General features: G+C 52.3%; 2 protein-coding genes across 9 annotated transcripts in view; both read left to right on the forward strand.

The window, feature by feature from the left end:
• The window catches only part of NSMF (NMDA receptor synaptonuclear signaling and neuronal migration factor), a 51012-nt gene extending 47328 nt beyond the window's left edge, over positions 1-3684 (forward strand). For all 8 annotated transcript variants that reach the window (XM_014952344.1, XM_014952340.1, XM_014952345.1 and 5 more), the window contains one exon: positions 828-3684. In XM_014952344.1, the coding sequence (XP_014807830.1) occupies positions 828-925 (98 nt within the window). In that variant the 3' untranslated portion in view covers positions 926-3684. The remainder of the gene's footprint in view (positions 1-827) is intronic.
• Positions 3685-11033: 7349 nt separating this feature from the next.
• The window catches only part of TPRN (taperin), a 28930-nt gene continuing 27287 nt past the window's right edge, over positions 11034-12676 (forward strand). Inside the window, exons 1-2 of the mRNA XM_014952314.1 lie at positions 11034-11097; positions 11301-11381. Coding sequence (XP_014807800.1) covers positions 11034-11097; positions 11301-11381 — 145 coding nt within the window. The remainder of the gene's footprint in view (positions 11098-11300; positions 11382-12676) is intronic.

The following is a 12676-nucleotide window of genomic DNA, read 5'->3' on the forward strand; positions in this document are numbered from 1 at the left end:
CCCCTCTGCTCTGCCCTGGGGAGGCCCCATCTGGAGCACTGGGACCAGTTCTGGGCTCCCCAGTTCCAGAAGCACAGGGAACTGCTGGAGAGGGGACAGCAAAGGGCTACAGAGATGATGAGGGGCCTGGAGCATCTCTCTGATGAGGAAAGGCTGAGAGACTTGGGTCTTTTGAATCTGGAGAAGAGAAGGCTGAGGGGGATCTGATCAACACCTATAAATCCTTCAAGGGTGGGTGTCAGGAGGATGGGGCCAGGCTTTTTTTCAGTGGTGCCCAGGGACAGGACAAGAGGGAATGGGCACAAACTGGAACAGAGGAAGTTGCATCTAAACATGAGGAGGAACTTCTTTGCTGTGAGGGTGGCAGAGCCCTGGCAGAGGCTGCCCAGGGAGGTGGTGGAGTCTCCTTCTCTGGAGACATTCAAACCTCCCTGGACATGTTCCTGTGGGACCTGCTTTGGGTGGCCCTGCTCTGGCAGGGGGTTGGAGGAGATGATCTCCAGAGGTCCCTTCCAACCCCATGGGATTCTGTGATTCTGTCTGGAGCCAGACTTTGTGCTCAGTTCCTGCTCTAGGGACAGACCCTGCCAGGGGATTATAAGAAGGTTTTCGTGGTTCGAGGAGATCCTGAAAGACGTTTGCTTCCCACGGGCACCCTTGTGTGCTTTGGTTGGGTGCTGAATGCCAGTGTTCTCCCCACGAGGCACATGGGTGGCTTCTCCTGGGACCCCATCTATAGGTGGGTTGGGCTTTTTATGGTGCTGTGGCCTCTCGTGTCCCTCCCTGGTGCGGGCTGTAACCCCTCCACGTCTTTCCTCTTCTCCTAGGTAAGCAAATGATTGAGACTTACTTTGACTTCCGCCTTTACCGCCTCTGGAAGACCCGCCAGCACTCTAAGCTATTGGATTACGATGACATTTTATGAGCTGGAGAAGACTTTGCGAGAGGAAGTCGATCACCGGTGTCCAAGAAGTCGTGCTTATTGCAGAGAGACTTTTTTATTGGCACAGGGAGCCCTTCGAAGCCCTACAGGAGGCAGCAGCGCTAAAGGGAGGGGAGAAGGAGCCCTCGGAAGTGTGTGTGGGGAGGAAAATCTCCTGAGTCAAGAGAGACTGGAGGGAAAGGGTTTGAGACCTCGCTCGTCTCAGGTCAGAGCCGTGGTGTCTCGGGAGGAGCTGTGTGAAACGAGGACAGGACGGAGTTCCTTGCAGAACTGAGCTGTTTTTGGGTCAGAATGGGCCAGATTTGATTCCAGGTCCTTTTAAAGACTTTTGAAGCTCAGGTTTTCTTACAAAAAAAAAAAAAAAAAAGAATAAAAAAAAGAATAAAATCAGTTACCCATGCACTAGAGTGAAGAAGTGACCAGAGCACAGAGGAAGGAGGGGGTTGTGCTGATGGGACCTTCCGTGCCTGGGGATCTCGGAGAGCAAGGACTGGCTACACCTACTCCTCAGACTTAGGTCAAGACGATCCAGTTCCATTGTGAATATATACTGGAATATAGAATTGAAATCTAACTCCTTTTTTTTTTTTTTTGGTTTTGTTTAATAGAAAATAAGTGCAATTTTTATAGCAAGAGGGGTAAAATCCCTCCCGATATTTAATTAGTTAAAAATAACACACCAGTAACCAATAGATGAGGTATTTTTGGTCTGCTTGAAAATATATTCAAAACGGTAATATATCTTCTGTAGACATATTTAATCACCAGCAAACATGTTCTAAGGTAATTTAGCAGACCCTGCATGTCTGCTGCATTGATTAATCCGGTTTGGTTCGTTACTTTCAGAGTAGCTGTGTTGCACTAATTGTATGTGCTCTCTCACGAATGTATAGTTCTCCTCCAGTTAGACACAACTTTCTTACTTTCTCTTTTGCTGCTTGCAAAACTGTTAGTTTTGCTGAAAAATACTTTAGGTTAGAAATAGGGTGCCTGGCTGAGAAACCTCCGTCGGGTTCGCTACGGTATAAAAATGACTTAGAAATTAATAGCCATGGTTAATTACTTGTTGATGCCAGTGTTTCGCTGTGTGTTGAGCCGCGTCCTCTTGCCAGCCTGGAGCCACGGCCACCAGAAGAGCCTCCAGGGAGACTTCACCCAGGCGTGGGGAGGAGATGCTTCTGGAGGAGCAGAGCACCGGTTCGTAGCACGAGTGTGAATCTGCCCTGTGTTCACTCGCTCGCCAGGTCTTTGTGCATAAACCACCTCTTTCCCAATGCCAACAGGACCTCTTCATTGGTCTGAGCTGCTCACGGCCCTCCCCGTGTGGGACAAAGCCAGAGCTTGGTCAGAGCAGCCGTTGTTTGAGAACCCAGATTTGTACTTCCTATTTGAGGATCTATTTTGGAATATATTTACTTTTTGTTTGTTTAGGTCGGATGTTGCTTTTTGTTTTGGGAAGGCTTTATTTTTTTTTTTCATCCTCTCCTCGCCTGTTCAGAGGATAAATATTACTTACAGTCTGTGTAGGTCACTCTGGCAATTCTGGGAGGTGATAAAAGTTCTTTCTTTTATAAGTAAAATATACTAGAGAATAACCAGGAAGGATTACCTTGGTTTCCTGGTGTCTAAAATTAGTTGATTGTGAAGTGAGGGAAAATATATGTACAAATCTTCTTTTAAGTACTTGCAAAAAGAACTAGTTGTTCTGATCTGTAGAGTCCCCCTTCCCCTGTGCCGTATCCGTGGCTGTACTTTCGGGGAGCAGACCCCTGGCTGGAACTGCTGACCCCTGTACATTTATAGCAGTTTTATAACAAAACTTTGGAAGAAATAATGTACATACAGAAAAGGGAGGAATAAGCGGAGAGAGACAATTTAAAGTCATGGAAAGCAACGTATTGAAGCAAATAGGTGTGGGCTGTCACCCCCTGCTCTGGCTGGAGCTGCCAGGGGCAGCACAGCAGGGTTTGGTGGCTGCATCTCGTCCCTGTGTCTCATCCCCTTGACTCGGGCCTGTTTTCCATTTTTGCAGTGAAGGGGAAAATAGGCACCGCTCCGTAGCTTGTGGAAGAAAATGCCAGATATGAAAAAGGAAACAAAATTGATACCAATTCTCTCTTATTGAGCGCAGCAGCCTCCGCCAGCCGTGCTGGGGAGGGGGGGGCTGTAGGTGCACTGAAAGCCAGAAGCCACGTGTTATTTGGAGAAGGAAATGGCCCTGGCAGGATTAAACGCTGACACAACCCTCTCTCCCTTTCTGACCCTTTTACCTCCCGTGGTTACGCTCCTGACTGGAGACAGACAAACTATTCTTCCTTTCTCTTTTCTAAAGTAAAATCCCACTTCAGTGAACTTGGTAGCATGAATGTAGCATCGTGGAACTATTGACAAATCTTACTGAACTCCAGAAGGGCCCGTTTATGTATCCACTTCAGTGATTTCTCTGTAGAGCTATTGTATATCTATTCTCATCGAGCACTTGTAGAACTCGGGGTGCAAAGTAGGAAGGTGGATTGTACAGTTGTGTAACTCCTGTAGGAAGGTGTACGTTGGAATGACCATTACTGGTTGTACTGGTGCCGTTGACTGTAGTGTAGTGTGAATGCATTTCTCTTTTCCAAAGATCTATATTCCTCATAGTTTGTGATGTTTAGGACATGAGCGTATTTATTTCCTTTGTAGCGTTCACTTGACTAAAGAGATGAAATACTCTAAAAGCTGTGTCTGGGCAGACAGCAGTGTTTTGATGTCTCAAGTCCTTTGTGCGAACGGCGTCGTTGAAGTTCACCATTGCTGAAAGAGGAAACCAAATTTCTTCCCCTTTTTAACTGGTTGAATTTTTCCGAGCGGCTGCTGGGAAAGGAAGGGATCCGCGGAGGATGGGATGCAAAAATAATAAAATAAATTGTAATTATTTAAACGTTAGAGTTAAAAATAGAGCCTGTAACTTCCTCCCTGGGAGCAGGCTGTGAAGGGTGACCCGCGGGGCACGGCTGGCTCTGCCGGGAGCAAGGGTGGCTGCTGAGGACACGGGACTATTTGTCCTTCCACTTCTACCTGCTCCTTCCAGCGTTCACCTCCCTCCTCTTGGGCTGTGTCTGTCTGAGGCCCCCAAACCCGTTTCTTCACGCACGGTCCCTAATTGCTGCCATTGGAATGGGTTTGGTGGAGCCTCTAATGAGGGTAATTGGAGTGAGCGGGTTAACGGTGGGGTTGAGCTGCTGGGGATCTGGCGGAGGATGCGCAGCCCCGTGGCACCGGTACCTCAGCCCCGCCACAGGAACCGCTCCGGTGCCGAACCGATTTGGGGCAGGAGAAACGGGGACACCTGGTTAACCCCGGGAAGAAGCAGATTAAACTGGGACAGCTAAACTGGGTGGCAGCCCTGCCATTCCCACTACAGGAACCGCTCCGGTGCCGAACCGATTCGCTTTTAGGAGGGGCAGGAGAAACGGGGACACCTGGTTAACCCCGGGAAGAAGCAGATTAAACTGGGACAGCTAAACTGGGTGGCAGCCCTGCCATGCGGGGGACTTTCTGCTGCTCTTGCTTCCAGGCTGCGCTGGATGTGACCTCCCGGCCCTCCCCGGCCCCATGGCCATCAGCAGAGAGTACTGTGGGTCATGGTGGGGCCTGAGCTGGGACTGTCACCTCCAGGGGAGGCGAAGGGTGGGCAGAAAGTGCAGGAATTGCTGCTGCTCAGCCTGGCTCGTGCTGGGAGCAGCCCCCAAACATGTTTTCTGTTGCCTGCAGAGAATATTCACCCAGCTGGGGGAGCATTCTGGGATGTGGCACTTCTCTTACAGAGGGTTTTCCAAAGAGGCTTTTCTCTTTTCCTCTCATTTGGCTGGGAAGGAAAGGGAAGAAGAAAACTGAAGTTACCTGACGGGTGTAGAAATAGGTAAGAAGATTGAGATACAGCTTTTTGCACCTCTCCTTGTGCTGCAGCCACCCGCTTCCCTTCGCCGCTGACCTCCAGCCCGGGATGGGAAACGGATGAGTCAGCAGATAATCCCTTCCTGCGTTAAAAAAACACCCCAAAACAGAAAAACCCTTGTAGCTCTAGCAAAACATCTGACGGCAAAAGGCAACCAGCCAACGCATCCTGCCCCGTGTGAGGACTCTGCATCCGTGGGATCCCACCAGCTTCTGCCTCCAAGTGTCTCTGGAGCCACCCAAGCCACAGCCCCCAGCCCCCGGGGGGGGCTCCCTCTGCAGAGGGGACTCTGGAAATGAATTTCTTCTTCATTTTTCAGCCTGGACTTGTTGCCTGGAGCTCCACACGGGTTTCCTGCTCCGGTGGCTTCTGGAGCATGTGCGTGTGTGTGTGTGTGTTCACGTCGTCTCGTCACACACAGGCTCTTCCCTGTGGTCTGGGGGAGACGTTTCCCCTCGATTGCCCCCGGCTTGTTCTGCCCCGTGCAGCAGCGCGTGAGGCAGCGCCGTGGCCGGGGCCGCGCTGTGTTCGCGTCTCTCCGGCTCCTGGCACGCGTCCGTCTCGCAAAGAGCTGCTGTTGTTGGGGATGTGACTGCCTTAGTGACCTGTGCCTGGGAGTTCCTGTTCCCAGCGGCTGCCAGCGCTGCTCCGGCACCTTCAGGGGACACGAGTGGGGTTGGTTGAAAGAATGGAAAATCCTGATTTTTAAATAGCCAGCGTGTCTGGGAGTGTGTCCTTAATGCCGGCCCAGACAGGAGGTGGAAGGACAGGCTTGCTCTGTTCCCTGGATGTAAGTGTAAACATTCAACCCATCAAAGCCCAGTTTAGAAGGCACGCTTGCATGTTATTAATGGTGTGTTACTGTATGATTAAAAAAAAAAAAATCCTTCCAGGCCTGTGGCACTTGGCGTGTGTTGCCGGAGCCACGATCAGAGGAGGTGCTGGGCTGTGTCATCCTTCCTGGAACGATGGGTACCAGGACACAGCTTCACAGAGACGGGTACCGCTGCAGCGCTCTGGGCTTTGCCCTGACGGTCCCTGGAGCTGGTGATACAGAGAGCTCTTCTGAAGGATCCTCCCAAGGGATATCGAGCGGTGATACCATTTTCCACACCATCCGTGAACGTCATTTGTGGTCCTGTATTTTTGTCCCACTGATCACAGAGTATCCGTGACTTTTCTCCATCTTCCATGGGAGTGTTTTGTTAATTCTCAGCTGTGGAAACACAAGCCAAAGCCAACTGGAAACTGTTGAAACGGTCTTGATGACAAGTCAGCCTTATTGCACACCATCATAGGCAAGAGCTGAGTGAGTAAATGGGTGGTTTAATTACCACCAACCCCATTGTGGTCGTTGTTACTCCCAGGTAATCCTGCAGGTGATGGGCTCGGTTAATGGGGAGACACTCTTTTTGCTGTCTCTGCCTAAAAGCCCAGCGAGCAGCCTCTTGCCAGGATTGGGCACGAGCCATCGAAGCGCGATAGAACCAGCAGCTGCTTTGATTCGGAAATAAATTCAGCCCAACAAACTGCCCGTCAGGGTGAAAAACTTACACTGGAAGGAATAAACATTATGAACATTATATATGTAAAGAATCCATCTGAGGGGAAGTTAAATTGCTTTTTTTCTATAAATGTTTGGTAAATTTTAAGGAGCTAATACAACCTACTAATTTTTCACGTTACTGTATTGCTTTTAGAGTATCCTTGAAGTTGACACACTTAAAGACACAGAAGACACATCTAGGGCTGTCTTACCTTGGGGCAGGGGGAAGCAGCTGTATGTAGTTGATGGGACATCCCAGGCTTCCTTCCTCATCCAGCATCCTGCTGAGCTGGTGACCGTGGCAGTGACCAGTCCCTGGCCAGCTGCTCTGATTCATCACCGGCTCGGGACCAGCACAGATGCCTGTTGCTGGTGTTCAGAAAGCTCCAACAGGCAGTGGGGGGGTTATTAGATATTTTTTTTATTTATTTATTTTTTAGTGCTAAACCTCAGTCGTAGTGGTACAGTCCCCACTGCAAGGCCCTGCTAACTCAGAGCTGGGAATTCAAGGATGAGTATCTTTGCCCTTGTTATTTGAAATGCCCTAAAACCACCACCAGTAAATACAGCCAAGCAAGGCCCTTTGCGTATGGACCCTGCTCCCCTGCCCTTGCTGTGCCCCCGATGCCACACGAGACAGCATTTTGCTGGGTGTTAACATGGGGATGAGTGAAGAACCAGGGAGTTTGGTGTTCCCCATCCCAGGAAGCCGGGCTGGACTCGTACCCGCGTGAGCAAGAAGGGGCTGCAGTTCTTCCGCTCCGTGTTTCCTGTTGTTCTCTAACACTATTCCTGGAACTGGGGTGACTTCAGTTGTGTTATCACGCAACAGCAAAAGCTGAGCTCTCATGGGGCTGTGAGTCAATGAGCTTTGGGGATCTTTACTGTTTCCCCCTGGAGTTCAGGCACCAGTTTTCATTCCCAGCTCCTTTTCTCAGCTGCGAGCCCTCCCGTTGCAGGGGCAGCGCATCGTCAGTTTTCTGAAAAGACAACCAAATACAGGGTTAACAAGCGGGAAAGGTAACGGTGCTGCAGGCTTTGGAGACGGATCTGGTATGTGCAGAAGGACAGGCTCTATCCCATAGAGCTCTTAAACTCAGATAACTGAGCAGGTAACGTTCATCCAAATGAGAAAAAGAAAGAAAAAAGCCTCATTGTCAAAATAACGGGGGGGGGGGGAACCCCAAACCACCCAAGTTTGAATAGTAGTTGGCCATTTGACAAACCGTGTGGAGACGGGGCACCCTGTGCTCTGACTCTGCCTGTACCCTCTGCTGAGTTGGGAGGGAGCCGGCCGCGTCCTGCTCCTTTTGGAATCCGAGGGGAGCGATGTCCTGCTCCTTTTGGAATCCGAGGGGAGCGCGGGGCGACGGCCGCGGCCAGCACCGCTGCTCGTACCTGCCTGCGCCGTGCCCCGGAGCCGTGGGGGGCTGAGGGCACAGCAGGCACATATGGAGCTTGTCGCGTTGGCCCCCAGAGAGCTCAACCCCAGAACGTGCTGGTTTGAGACCCAAACTGTCTTAACGGAGACTTTTGAGAACAAAGATTGTAAACTCCGAATGGGGAGCCGAGGGCACAGCAGGCACAGACGGAGCTTGTCGCGTTGGCTCAACCCCAGAACGTGCTGGTTTGAGACCCAAACTGTCTTAACGGAGACTTTTGAGAACAAAGATTGTAAACTCCGAGGTCTCGGTGGGCCCTGGACCAGCAGGTTGGCTCCTTGGAAGTCAAAGAAAGTTACTCCAAAGCACTCCCCCTGGTTTTCGAGGCGGTTTCTGGCTGCCCAGGCCTGGGGCAAACCTGGCCGTGCCATCTGCCATCTCTGCTGCCTACGTTGACACCTTTTCTCTGAGACTATCTGCTGCTTCGTGTACGATAACCAGGTTTCAAATACATGAATGTTTCTAGGTTTTAAGACGTGATTTAATAAAAAGAGATGTTTCTGGAAAAGCAGGTTCTCTCTCGTTTGTTTGTTTTGTTGTTGTTGTTGTTGTTGTTGCTCTCTGGCTGAGTTTGCAGGCCCAGGAGATGCCAGGTGCTGGCAGGCGAGGGAGATATGGGCACCAGCCATCGCTGAACGGCAGCCGGCAGGGAAATCATAGAATCATAGAATTGTCTAGGTTGGAAGAGACCCTTGGGATCATCGAGTCCAACCATCTCCCCTACTCTACAAAGTCCTCCCCTACACCATGTCCCTCAGCACTGCATCTAAACGGCCCTTAAACACATCCAGGGATGGGGACTCCACCCCCTCCCTGGGCAGCCTGTTCCAATGCCCGACCACTCTTTCGGTGAAAAATTCTTTCCTAATGTTCAGTCTAAACCTACCCTGTTGGAGCTTGAAGCCGTTCCCTCTCGTTCTGTCACTAATTACCTGTGAGAAGAGACCAGCACCAACCTCTCTACAGTGTCCTTTCACGAAGTTGTAGAGAGTGATGAGGTCTCCCCTCAGCCTCCTCTTCCTCACACTAAACAGTCCCAACTCCCTCAGCCGCTCCTCATACGATTTGTTTTCCAGCCCCCTCACCAGCTTCGTTGCCCTCCTCTGCACTCACTCCATCACCTCGAGATCTCTCTTGTATTGAGGTGCCCAAAACTGGACACAAATGCAGAAAACTCCAGAGCTCCAGAGGTGCAAGAGGCACTTCAAAGGGCATGAAGGTAAAAACTCCCAATGCTTTAAACAAGGGACCATCCGAGAGAGGCAGATCCAGCGCTGGGATTGGGGTGGGATGGGGCCATGCACAGTTCCAGCAGCATCAGCGGCTTAGCGAGCGTGGCCTGGATCACTAAGGAATTATAGAGCATTAAGCATTATCCCTTTCCCCAGGAGGAAGGCCAATCTCCCAGCAGCATCCTGCACAGCGAGAAACAGAGCCCTGGAGAAACTCAAGGGAGGCTAAGGGCCTGATAATCCCTCTAGGGAAAACGGACAAGCTCCAAAATAAAGCACATCCCCAGGAGGGCAGAAGGGATCACATTCCCTTTGTTGCAGGTCTGTTTGATTTAATTCCCCAAGTGAGCAGGTCTGGCTTGATCTCCCAGCTGCAATTTTCCCCTTTATCTCCAATGCTGACAGTGGCCTGTGTGTTCATCTCCCATGGAAGGCAGGAACCGCAGCCCCTCTGAGCACAGCGACCAGCGCCAAACAGGCCGGACAACTCTGGCATTTCAGGCATTTTTCTTCAGCTCTGGGATCTTTCACCCTTCTTTTCTGCATCCTCCCCCCTTTGGAGACATCCTCCTCCGCGTGCCACCACCACAGTGGGGTGGGACATGCCATATCCATCTCAGCAGCACAACAGATGACAGAATTCACTTTTAACCCCTTGCCACCACCCGCGCAGGTGGCTTCTGGCCAGACACCCGGCCACTGTCCTCCTGGGGCTTTCACAGTGTCACTGGAGCCTGGAGCACCCCGTGGCCAGAAAGATGGTCTCTATTCTTTACCCTGGAACCATTCCATGCCGCACTGTCTTGCTTCCAAATCTGTGTCTCAGGGTACAGAGTCAAATTTGATGCAGTTAAAACAGATTATTTTTAGAATCATAGAATCATAGAATCATTGAGGTTGGAAGAGACCCTTGGGATCATCGAGTCCAACCATCTACCCTACTCTACAAAGTCCTCCCCTACACCATATCCCTCAGTACCCCATCTAAACATCCCCTAAACACATCCAGGGACAGTGACTCCACCCCCTCCCTGGGCAGCCTGTTCCAATGCCCGACCACTCTTTAAGTGAAAAATTCCTTCCTAATGTTCAATCTAAACCTACCCTGTTGGAGGTTGAAGCCATTCCCTCTCGTTCTATTGTTAATTACCTGTGAGAAGAGACCAGCACCAACCTCTCTACAGTGTCCTTTCAAGTAGTTGTAGAGAGTGAGAGTACCTGTCACCCTCTTCCCTCTCCCTTCGTGCTCGGTGATTTGATGGACACAGGCCCAGAGCAGGAGCTGTGCAGGTGGAGTTTTGCTTTGCCCTGTAAAAGGGTGAGGAACTGAGATGTCTCTTGGGGGTTTAAGGTGAATTCACACGTCTCCGAGTGAATTCCTCTTTCCCTCTTCCCTTGTCACCCAGCTGTGTGTGGGGCTGTCCCAGCAGATCCTGCCGGTGCCAGCCCTGTGCCCCTCGCAAGCGCCGTGTGCCACGTCTGGCACTGACGTGTCGGATTTGCCGTCCCCTCGCCAGCTCTGCAGCCACATCAGCTGTGCCCTGGCACCGCCGGGACACCGGGAACTCGTGCCTGTGCTACACGGTGACACCCTGCCATCACACCCTGCGGGTCCTGTCCCCTGCCATCCTCACACCTGGGGTTTGTAATGGAGCATTCGGTTTCATGCCAAAACATGAGCGTGGAGCGGGATTCCCGGGTAACAGCTCTGGGGCAGCGCTCCGCTCGCTGGGGGTGTAAACACAGCGAGGCAGGGGATTAGCTCCAAAGCGCTCACTTGCCAGGCGAGTTTCACCCTCCCGGTCCTTAACGCTGTGTCACTGACTCAGAAAGAGTTGACAGAAACTACGATAGACGGCTCTCACATCTTGACTGGCAGGGGAGGAGGTGAATAATGGCTGGATTTATTTTTTTGTTATAAAGGCAAGCGGGCATGCAGCGAAACCAGCAGATGTCAGATTCAATCCTCACAAAGGGAGGCGTTTTCTTTGCACCAGGTGCAGATAAACTGTGGGATTCATTATTTCAGGATTTATGGGCTTTACACGGGCTCAAAAGCCAACCAGACAAGACCACGAAAGAGAAATCCATTGAGATCTCCCCAGCACAAAGGCACATTGTTGGCTCTGTACGTGCCTGAGCCATGAGTCACCAGAGGCGGGGAAATGTCACTACCCGCTTGCCCGGTCTTTATCCTCAGCCCCGGGCACCCGCTGCGGGCCCCAGGACACAGGATGGTGCATCGTGGACCTCTGCTTTGGCCGAGCACAGTGGGTCACGAGTAAACCTTAAACCATCCCTGTGTTATTTAAGCTGAACTGCAAAGCGCTGCCTCCTTCCATCCAGTCCTGGTTTGCTGGCTGGCAGCAGAGCAGCTCCTCGGGGCACCCAGCGCATCTGGGCATCCCACAGCTCCCGGCACCCCGGCAGCTTTGGCAATAAAACCCTATTTTCAGTAGTATCATTTCCAGGTATCAGTTGAAGAAGGTGTAATTGCTCTGTTCTGGCTCGGAGGGTGCAAAGGTAAGAGCCTTATCAGCAGGATACAGTGCTCCTTCCCGTAAACACACCTGTGTTTCCAGCAGCCCGGCAGGAGCGGGGTGAAGGTGCTCACGTCGAAGCAGCCCCGGGGTGCGGCTCTGCAGGGCTGCCAGCCCGGGACTGCGGCAGCTTCTGGCCAAAGGTTATTTACGTCACAGCGGGCCATGATCCCCGGGGCCTCCCCAGCCCAGGATTTGGGCACACAGCCTTATCAGAGGTGTGGAAAATCCTGAGCTGTGGCACGAGCGTTTCCCGGTCGCACCGACTTCCCCGAGAAACCTGCCGGTGGTTAAAAATAGGTGCTGCCTGGAAATAACGCTGTGGCAGCACTTTTCCTTGTGTTTTTGTGTCCAAGAAGCAGCCGTCACCCAACAGACAAGGCAGTGGGGAAAATGTTTTCCTCCTGGGCTGCCGTGTGCCCTGAACCCCCCCTTGTCTCCTCCAGAGCTCTCCCTAAATCTCTGCGCTGACGGGGATGAATGATAGGACATTCCTTCCAGGGGATGAATGATAAGACAGTTCATCTGGTGGCAATGGCTCCTTCCATGGCTGCTTGTGCCCAGACGCCTGCTCTTTGTGGTTGGACTTGATGATCTCAGAGGCCCCTTCCAACCATGAAGATTCTGTGATTCCTCAGGCCATGGCGGAGATTATGGCAGGGTGACACCAAAAGGCGTTTTCTGCTCCTGACCTGGCATGACAGGGCCACACCAGGATGGGGATAAAGAGCGGATATTTTGCTATCTATGGAGGGTCACCCCCCTCCTGTCAGGCCCGAGCCCCCCCGGGGCCTGCCCCAGCCTGTGGCCCCGCTGTGTGTGAGGGGAGGGCGGTGAGGGCGGTGTGGGCGGCAGGGACCCCAGTGGCCCTCCAGCCACCTTCCCTTTCCCCTCCGGGCAGGTAACGGGGCGGGGAGCGGCGTTCCCCTCCCGGCAGCCGGCGGGGAGCGGCGGCACGGCCGCGGCCATGGCCTGAGGGAGCGGCCCGCCCGCCGGGGGCCTGTCATGGCGCCCGCCCCGCCCGGCGGAGGGCGGC

The sequence above is a fragment of the Calidris pugnax genome, unplaced genomic scaffold (assembly GCF_001431845.1).
Source record: "Calidris pugnax isolate Ruff unplaced genomic scaffold, ASM143184v1 scaffold135, whole genome shotgun sequence".
Lineage (NCBI taxonomy): Eukaryota > Metazoa > Chordata > Aves > Charadriiformes > Scolopacidae > Calidris > Calidris pugnax.